This window comes from Ailuropoda melanoleuca, chromosome 13 (assembly GCF_002007445.2).
Source record: "Ailuropoda melanoleuca isolate Jingjing chromosome 13, ASM200744v2, whole genome shotgun sequence".
NCBI classification, from domain to species: domain Eukaryota; kingdom Metazoa; phylum Chordata; class Mammalia; order Carnivora; family Ursidae; genus Ailuropoda; species Ailuropoda melanoleuca.
The window spans coordinates 30,702,812-30,712,227 of NC_048230.1; the positions used below are offsets into that span (position 1 = coordinate 30,702,812).

The 9,416-nt window shown below is 46.9% G+C and overlaps 1 protein-coding gene across 2 annotated transcripts in view; it reads left to right on the plus strand.

The window, feature by feature from the left end:
• The window catches only part of DCAF7 (DDB1 and CUL4 associated factor 7), a 30,959-nt gene that overhangs the window by 18,000 nt on the left and 3,543 nt on the right, over positions 1–9,416 (plus strand). Inside the window, exons 2-7 of one of the 2 annotated variants that reach the window (XR_004619434.1) lie at positions 196–354; positions 1,098–1,209; positions 1,556–1,674; positions 4,469–4,678; positions 5,612–5,729; positions 8,002–8,239. Coding sequence is in view for 1 of the 2 variants with exons in the window: in XM_034640093.1 (XP_034495984.1) it covers positions 196–354; positions 1,098–1,209; positions 1,556–1,674; positions 4,469–4,678; positions 5,612–5,729; positions 8,002–8,174 (891 nt within the window). In the remaining variant the exon portion in view is untranslated. Of the gene's footprint in view, positions 1–195; positions 355–1,097; positions 1,210–1,555; positions 1,675–4,468; positions 4,679–5,611; positions 5,730–8,001; positions 9,411–9,416 lie in introns of those variants that run through there. The other variant, XM_034640093.1, reaches the window with a different exon arrangement.

A 9,416-nucleotide genomic window follows, 5' to 3' on the forward strand; every position in this document is an offset into this window, starting at 1 on the left:
CTAAGAGTTGGACACTTAACCAGCTGAGCCACCCAGGCACCCCAGTGGTTTGGTTTCTTGAAGGCTTGTTTGACACATGCGTACGTGTAAGCACGTTGCTAGCCAGTGCGTTGGGAGTTAGGGGGAGGAGCTGATGTATTTGCTACTGCTCCAGAAAGACAAATGTTAACATGGCTCAATTTGGTTGTGTTACAGGTTCAGCTTGTTGGTTTAGATGAAGAGAGTTCGGAGTTTATTTGCCGAAACACCTTTGACCATCCGTACCCCACTACAAAGCTCATGTGGATCCCCGACACAAAAGGTGTCTATCCAGATCTACTGGCGACAAGTGGCGACTATCTCCGTGTGTGGAGGGTAAGCAGGTGCTCAGTTAGCAGCCAGACCAACGGACTTTCTCTGTGGTAGCGTTACTAAGCAGCGTGGAGTCACAGTACTGACTGGGATTGGAGGCAGTGTCATTGGAGCCCAGGAGAAGCAAATGCTAGTGGATCTGGAATGACCTCGTTGGGCTGGGCAGATTGCCTGGTAAATCTAGCCAAGATTCCTTGAAGTCCTGCTGCGGTCAGGCTACAGTCAGCCCTGGAAACTTGAGAGGCTCAGTTAACCTGATGAAATGAAGAGAACCTTCTGGGGGCGGGGGAGAATGGGGGGATGCTTGAGGCTTCTTACTCTGTCTATATCCAAGATATTTTTGAGTAAATTAAAAACGAAATACCAGGCCACTGATTCTAGTAAAGTATGTGAATGGATTGTGGAGCCTCACCTCCTCTCTTAGCTGAGCCCAGCAGCAGCGGCATCTCCTCTAGCCTGGAGGAGTAGTGCCCAGCCAGGCAGGGCACAGAGGTTCTGGTTGGGCAAGGTGAGAAGAACGCTCCTCTAGGAAAATTGGGGGTGAAAATGTGGAAAAACAAAGCTGGGCAGAAGAGAAAGCTTGGAAAGAAGTAGCATTCAGGGAGTTCCTCTGGATTTTATTGCTGTATGATAAAAACGTTTTTCTCCTATGTCTACTATTTAGTAATATATTGTCTGAACAGAGCTTTAAAAGGTTTTCTGTGAAGATAAGACTGGCTGATTTTTAAAAATTATTGTTCTTTCAGGTTGGTGAAACAGAAACTCGGCTGGAATGTTTGCTAAACAATAACAAGAACTCAGATTTCTGTGCTCCTCTAACCTCCTTTGACTGGAATGAGGTGGATCCTTATCTGTTAGGTAAGGGAGCAAGGGGGTGCGTATTCCAGTTTGAAGAAGCAAAGATACATTTTCTCAACTAGAACACTGAGCCTCAGGACCATGCATCAGCCTAAAATGGGCCAGAGGGAAAGAGGCTAAATATGGAGCTGAGCTTCCCATATGTGTATATCTTGTCTCTCGAGTCAGCAGAGTCTAAGGTCTGCTGAGGGATAAGGGGTAGGGATAAGGGGTAGGGATTGAATACTTGACTCTTGTTGGCTAACAAGTATCTGTGACAAGTCGCTTCCTGGGCTACACAGAGCAGTAGACACAAGGAGGGAAGCCTCACTCCTGTCAGCCACTGATGTGCACTGGTTGTTTCCAGGTACCTCCAGCATTGATACGACTTGTACCATCTGGGGGCTGGAGACAGGGCAGGTGTTGGGGCGAGTGAATCTTGTGTCTGGTCATGTGAAGACGCAACTGATCGCGCATGACAAGGAGGTAATGATGCTGTTCCTCTTTCTGCTTTCCTCAGCTGCTTTCTGTGCCTTCAGTTCGAGGTCAGACCATCTTCTCACTGTTGTGCAAAGTATGTGGAATATCATAATGCCAATGTCTTGTTGAAATTGAAAATAGTAATGCGTCAGAATAGCAAAAAACAACACTGTTGTAAACAAACATGGGTTTTTTGGCTGATGTAAACAACTTAGTCTACATGTATAGTTTTTGTGCCAGAGATTGCTCTTTTGTAATAATGAACTCTCTTATTGGACCTGATGGGATTAAAAAATAACACTTATCTTGAAATATATTTACTTTTATGGAGGGGAGGGAAAGGGGGGGAAACCAGGAAGAGGGAAAATGTCTTGGCAGACAAACCTAAATCATTTTTTCTCTCAACTTGTTTTATGAAATTCTAGTATGTTCCTTAATATTTTTAATACAGTCTGGAATGGAATATGGTTTATTTTCATGATGATGTTTCTCCTGTGTTTATTGGAAAAGCCGAGGGGAGCTATTTGTGATTGTGTTTTAATCAAAGCATTCTTCTGAGGAGAGCTTTTGGAAACTGGTCATAAATTTTTTTCTCCCAGAGCCGCGGCATGCTCCTTCTACTCTTGATTTCCTGTGGGTTGTGTTTCCTTTTCTTTTCTCCCTTACCCTGCTCAGCGAGGAGTATTAGTACAGATAAAAAGAATGCCTTGACCTCAGGTCAGACACTTGAGGTTGTCCTCAGAATGGGAAGATGGTCACCAGGTTATTACTGTTAGTAAGGGGTTGGGTTGGGTTGGTCTTTGGCTTTCTGTGCTCCTCAGGGTAAGCTCTGTTACAAGACTGTCGGCTTGGCTGCTGCTAAGCCAAGGGGCAAAGGAAGAGTTTGTCCTACAGAAAGGACCAGTAAGGAACTTCTGGAAACCCTCTTGACATCAAGTGGAACAGGTTGCTAACATTTTAGTTCTGTGACAACCTAGTCAGCTCTTCTTTGTCGGGGTCCAACCCAGAAGACTAGAACTACTCTAAATATTTAAACTCGGGATTTAACCTAGGGCATTGCTCACACAGACGGTGGTGAAGCTGGGAAGCCACACTGGCAACAGTGAGATAATGTGGAGAATAGGAGCAGCAGGAAGCGGCTATTGCGTGTAGGCCAGAGAGGCAAAGGGAGGAGACAGGGTTCTGGAGCCCGGGGCTAGGTCTGCCTGGCAAAAGCTAAAACACGGAGGGGACACAGCCATTGCCAGAGACACTTGAGGGAACAGAGAGAGGGGATGAGAAATACCTTAGCTTCTAACTAGGGCAAGGGTCCGGGATGGATCTTAACCAGCACCCCGGCCTTGAAGAAACGGACCTGGGATGGTAGCTCTCAGAGAAACAGTGATGCCTCCTCGACCTTTGTTTTTCCTCTGTCCGCCTCTCTGTCAAAGCGAAGACTTGTCTGGAGGCTCGCTCTTGTTGCTGCCTGCCGCAGGGCTTTGTGTGGAGGAGGGGAGTGTATATCCAGGAATTGTCACCTTCCCTTGCTTTAGGAGGAAATGTCCAGGTAGAGCAAGAGGAAGGAGCTGAGTTTGACATACTCGGCCACATTGCCTGTAGCATCTGAGTGCTTAGCAGTGCAGCCATGGTGTCCCTGTCCCTGGAAGTTTCTGAGAGCCAGCCCATGGAGAACATATCTTGTAAACGTACCCTTGCCCTAACGTGGCTGGACAGTGCTGTTAGAGCCGTGATCTCTCCGGCTTCCTTGTGATGACTGGCCTGCTTCTCTTTTAACCACTCCTAATTCGTACCATAGAAAGAGAAGTGTAATTTCATAGCCAGAGAAAAAGGAATTTATGAGGTCAAATGGTAATAGATGCTCCTTTGGCAATGTCCCTTAGTAGGCAAAACGTAAAGAAGGCTAGTGAGAGATACCACTCATGTCTCCCCAGAAGTCATCTGTTAACCATCCTTGACCCCAGGAGATCCTTGGCATTGGTTTTTTCAGTTTTTCTCTCTCTCTGCTCTGGCTCTGGCTTTGTCTCTCTCTCTTCATCCCTTTCTTTCTCTGAAGCTCTCTGTTGCTCTCTGCCTGTTTTCTCATAGATATTAGGGGTGTGCAATGTTTTCAGCAAGTAATGCAGAAAATAATGATTCAAAACCTAAATTGATTCATTTACGAATACAAACCAACTAGGAGAAGAAGTAGAGCATGTCTTAGGATAAGAGAGCGATCCTGAACCTCTTTGTGAAGACGAGAACACCTGAGTGTCCCATGATTCAAAACTGCTCTTACTTCTTTCTTGAAAATGAGTCTCAGGGCCGGGTCCCACACCAGAACCCACTTGCCTGCTATTAAGTGGCCACAGGAGGGCTGCCTCCACCTCTCAAATCAGTGGCCTTAATGTGGTCATGGATCGGTCTCTGATCACAAACAAATGAAAGCCATCAAGGCCCAGGAAATAAATATCTCAATTCTGTAGTGTGGCCGAGGACACCCACTGGCTGACAGCATACGGAACACTTGTTCTGCCTTGTGCTTTGCTGCTCAGCAGGGTTTGTGCTTTTTGTCTTATCACAAGTTTTGGAGGAAACAGACTCAGGAAGCAGGAATGCAGGAAGAAGCCAGCCAATTTGTGTAGCAGAAAGTCACCGAGGTTAGAGGTCTCAGGCGCCAGAACTCACAGATACCGTTTGGCTTTATGGACCTCGTTCTGTGCCATGAGTGGGGGTTAGGTGAACTAGGGATAGTAGAGTTCCCTGCTACAGGAAAAGAAGGTCACGGATCTGAGTCTGACTGAAGTTTCTTATTCACCAACAGGTCTATGATATTGCATTTAGTCGGGCTGGGGGTGGCAGGGACATGTTTGCCTCTGTGGGAGCTGATGGCTCGGTGCGGATGTTTGACCTCCGTCATCTAGAACACAGCACCATCATTTATGAGGACCCACAGCATCACCCACTTCTTCGCCTCTGTTGGAACAAGCAGGACCCTAACTACCTGGCCACCATGGCCATGGATGGAATGGAGGTGAGTACCCTGCTTTGGGCTACCATAGGTCTGGCCAGATAGCTACAAGAGTGGTTCTTGGCTGGTGGCAGTTTTCTCTCCAGTGGAGTTTTGGAAATGTCTGGGAATATTTTGGATTGCTCCAACTTGGGGGCAGGCGGCGGTGCTACGGGTATCTCGTGGGCAGATGCTAGGGGAACTGCTAAACATCCTGCAGTGTAGACAAGAGCGCCCCGCCCAAGAATGATGAGACCCAAAATGTCAATAGCGCTAAGATTGAGAAAGCTTGATCTAAAACAAGGACTGTGTGTTAAGAACTTTTAATGCTTGGAGTATTGGAGTTGGATCCAAGAAAAGCAGTGTCTTAAAAGCAAACCAAATCTTATGTGCTTATGTTGCTGAGTAAAGTAACAGGCAGTTTTCCTCTTCTGTGGTCTGGACAGATTCTTCCAGCTTTAGCAAACAGACATGGAAATGACAACTCTTTGTAGCCTGTTACTTAATCAAAGCAGTAAAGTGTGGGTGGAAATGATGCAGTGATTGACTTTGGGGGAAGCCGGTACCTCAAACTTCTTACATTTCGAATTCTGCTTTGGGGGTTGTAGGGAGAGGCCTCTCATTCTGTCCAGCTGAGCATGCGCAGAATTCTTAGCGCACGCACCGAGTAGGACTTGGTGGATTATCCAAACTCCTGTTACCAACTCGTCCTCCCCTTCCTTATCAGTCTAAAGGCCCCACGTTGCTTAAGATACAGACTATAAACTGCCTATGTCTTTGTTTTCTTTTTCCTCAGTCTTACAGCTGCTTTTGGGACCAAGACCCTCTGCCTCTAATGGTCTTTAAATCCACAAATGAACACATTATGCTTTAGAATTAGTTTGTCTTGTGTAATGTCTTGTTTGTTTTCCTGTTACACCCTGAAGTTCCTGAGCCGTTCACTTGTTATTTCTGCAGGTAGTGATTCTGGATGTCCGAGTTCCCTGCACACCTGTCGCCAGGTTGAACAACCACCGAGCGTGTGTCAATGGCATTGCTTGGGCCCCACACTCATCCTGCCACATCTGTACTGCAGGTAATCATGCAGGTGGGGTGTGGGGAGGTGCCATGGGGAGGGCGAGGGGAAGAGATCTTCCTCTTGTCTCCTTAGAACTGTAATCCTTACTATTTCCTAAGGGTGGTTGGAGAGATTTAACAAAGTAACTCAGTTGAGAGCCTCCCTCCACTTGTGAAGTTGAAGTAGCCCAAATTTCCAGACGATCTTGTGTCCTCAGTGACAGCAGAGCTCTCTGTTTACGTATCAGTTATAGGCTGTGCCTCCCTGAAATCTAGGTTGGCCCAGAGGACTCAGATCCAGGACTGTGGAAAAGCAGGGTAATCTCTCTTAAATGGAACAGAGTGTTTGGGAATGGCCAAGGTTGACACTCCCTGGGAAGACAGAACGGCCTTGTAGGAGTCTCTGGATGTGTTGAAGGCCCTGCGTGGCTTGATCACTGGTGTGTTCCCACCTCACCATTTGCCAGACCGAAAAGAGTACCCCTTAAAAATATGTTGGCTGTCAGTGTGTTTTTATTCTAGGAATTATATAAGTCTGTTATTAAAAATTAAAATAATACTGAGGTATATAAAATAGGAAGGTGAAAGTCATCTTTTCTCCTTCCTGTCCTGTGTTTGCCTCCGTCCCCCTCTCCATAGGTGACCTCTGACAACAGTCAGTGTGTCTCCTTCGAGACCTTTTTATGTGGGTACATGCCTACACATACCCCCCAATACGAATGTCTGCCCCTTTATTTTACACAGATGAGATTCCACCCTCACCCCATCATGTTGTTTCTTATCTTTTTCATTTTCGGTGCTTTAGGTTTCTTTCTAACATACTTTTTCCTCTCCTCGCTAATCAGTAGCATCCTCATTTCCTTGTTCATTATGGAGCCAAAGGAGCAGAGTAGTTTGGTGGTTTTGTGCTATTTTAGTATTCATTTGAAAGGCATGAAACTTTTCCTGTTTTTGGTCCTCTGCTCATGCCTGTATGTCACTGAAGAGCAGTTAGGGGCCTTCTGCCTCCCTTTGCACCTCAGGTTGTGGTCTGACTCCTTCACGATTGCTTTCATTTTTCCCCCAGGGGTGTAGACAGGGAAGGGGGAGAAGGAAGAAAGAATGGTGTGGTCCCTTGTTCATGGAGAACGGTACCAGCGCCTCCCACTAAAAGCCATCCTCTGCTCCTGACGGCTGCCTTTGCCCAGCTTCTTCTGTGTTTTGTACCCGTCTCGAGTCCCTGCAGTTGAAGGAGCTGGGGCTGAATAATGTGCTTGGTTGAGAGTGGCACTGAGGAGAAGGAACTTAGTGCTCTAGACGTGCTGAGTGTTGCAGACAGCTCCCCAGAGCCCCTGACAGAGCTTGTCCCTGTCAAGCAAGATGCACCTCGCCTGAGTTATATTGCCGTGGCGGGAGGCTAGTGTTGCCCACATGAGCCTGGCCTGTTAGGCTCCTCAGATCTCTTATGTATCAGAGACAGGTTTTCACATCAGGTTGGGCTGATAGGATCAGGGGACACTGGTATTGAAGGTCATTGCCTTTTTATTTTTTTCCCCCTAAATTAAGAACTTATTGTTTTGATTATAAAAGTAAATGACCACATTACAGATCACTTACCAACTAGAAACAAGTAAACATAACTCACAACTTTGCCATCCTCATAGTACCACTGTTCTCGTTTTGATACATTTTCTTCCAGTCCTTTTTCGTGTGCTTATGTATTTTTTTAAGGTGATTACTTCTTTCTGATATTTCCCAGGGCAAAGAAGGTAGCTTTTCTAGGGAAAATTGTTTTTAATAGCACGTGTCCACTGAGCACTTGGTCTCATCTGTGTAACACCTCATCAAAGTATAAAGGTTCATAATCCCATTAAGTTGAATCATCAGAGAGGGATCTTTAATCACTCAAGTACTTTAACTGGCTGCAGATGACATGTTTGGGGATCATTTTTATATCCCATCGTCCTTTCCTAATGCCTGCCCCAGGTAAGAGGTGCCCATCTAGGTCCCGTTGTGCCATCCTAGCTGTGCCACAGTGCCTGGGGCCCTGGGACACATAGTGGCCTCACTCTGAGTCCTGGCTCTGCCATTCACTGGCTGCGTAGCTCTGTGGCTTGGGGCAAGTGCCTGAACATTTTCTGAGTCTCAGTTTCTTCATCTATAAAATGGGGGCTTGAAATAAAACCTCCCTCGCTGGGATCTTGGTGAGCAAATGCTTTGTAAACTGTGATCCCTGCACCCGCCCCAAATGTGGGAACCATTTTCCTCCTCACCTGAGTTGTGACCTTGCTGCTGGCTTTCTCTCTCACTAGCGGATGATCACCAGGCTCTCATCTGGGACATCCAGCAAATGCCCCGGGCCATCGAGGACCCTATCCTGGCCTACACAGCTGAAGGAGAGATCAACAATGTGCAGTGGGCATCGACTCAGCCCGACTGGATTGCCATCTGCTACAACAACTGCCTGGAGATCCTCAGAGTGTAGCGTTGGCAGCGCCTTGCCCACGAGGCGGGGGCTTGTGTGTTTCCTGCCTCTGCCCCATCCCCAAAGTAAGAAGAAACGTGTTTCTGGTGGCCAGTATGTCTCTCATTGCTTTGCACCACTGTTACCAGAAGCTGCTCTAGGAGTTCTGGCCAGTCATCCCATCGCTGCCTGTGCCAGACTCAGTGCTGTGTGGCGCCTCCTCAGCCCAGGGCTGAGTTTTAAGATTTTCTCTCCTTTTCTCTTCTCCTTTGGTTCCTCCATTAAAATTTTCTGTATATTTGTTTGTCAGCTGTTGTGTTAATGAGCATTGCAGGCACTGGCTATGTTTGTATTCATCTGCCCCAGATGTCTCTTATCTGTCTGCTGCCCAAGGCGGCGATCTGTGTCTGTGTCATGTTAGCACTTACGAGGGAACAAATACCAATTTGGAGTTGTCTTTCCTCCTGTTATCAATGTCTTTAACAAATTTCAACTTTGTATATTTTTTACCTATCAGGCTAATTTTTTTACGAAAAGAATTTTACTCTTCCTGGTTTCTTCCTTTGTTTCATAGTCCACCCCATTAGCACTTCCTCTCTTCCCTCAGTGCCTGGATCTAGCACTGAGCCCTTGACCCCATGAGCAGTTTGCCTTCTTGAATCACTGCCTGAGTGCAACGTACCTGACCAGGAGTCCCAAACCACCTCGGTGCTCTGAAGTCGGCCTGTTCTCTCACCTTTTCTCAGCCCGGCTCTTCTTGAGGGCCTTCTGGGCTCCAAACAGACATGTGAAGCCTTCTGTTACTTCCCAAAGTACCTCTGTCCAATCCCGCTGGGACCTACTGGCAATGTGTTAGAGCTGGGAGAGACAGCGTGTCTGACTTGAAGGGAATGGTTTCAGAAAAGCTGAGCTTAGAGCGCATTTCCAGTACGTAGTTTCTGAGTTAGTGTTTCCCTCCAGATGTAAGTCCTAGGCCATTTTCTTTCACGTCCTGAATGATAGGCAAGCACAATTTGTAATCTGAACTTTAGTATCTCGATTTGGTTGGTTTACTGTTGGTTGGCCACTCTTTGAGTGAGAGAGTCCTGCTTGAGAGGCACATAGTCTGTGTCTCTAATCCTGAACAAGAGCTTCTTTAGAGTGTGGGGGACTGTCAGCTCCTGGAAGGAGTGGACTAATAGGCTGTGATAATCCCAGGCCGTCAAGTAAATATAGACAGCCTCAGGGCCCTCCAGTTAATGTGCACCTGTCAACCCTCCCAGC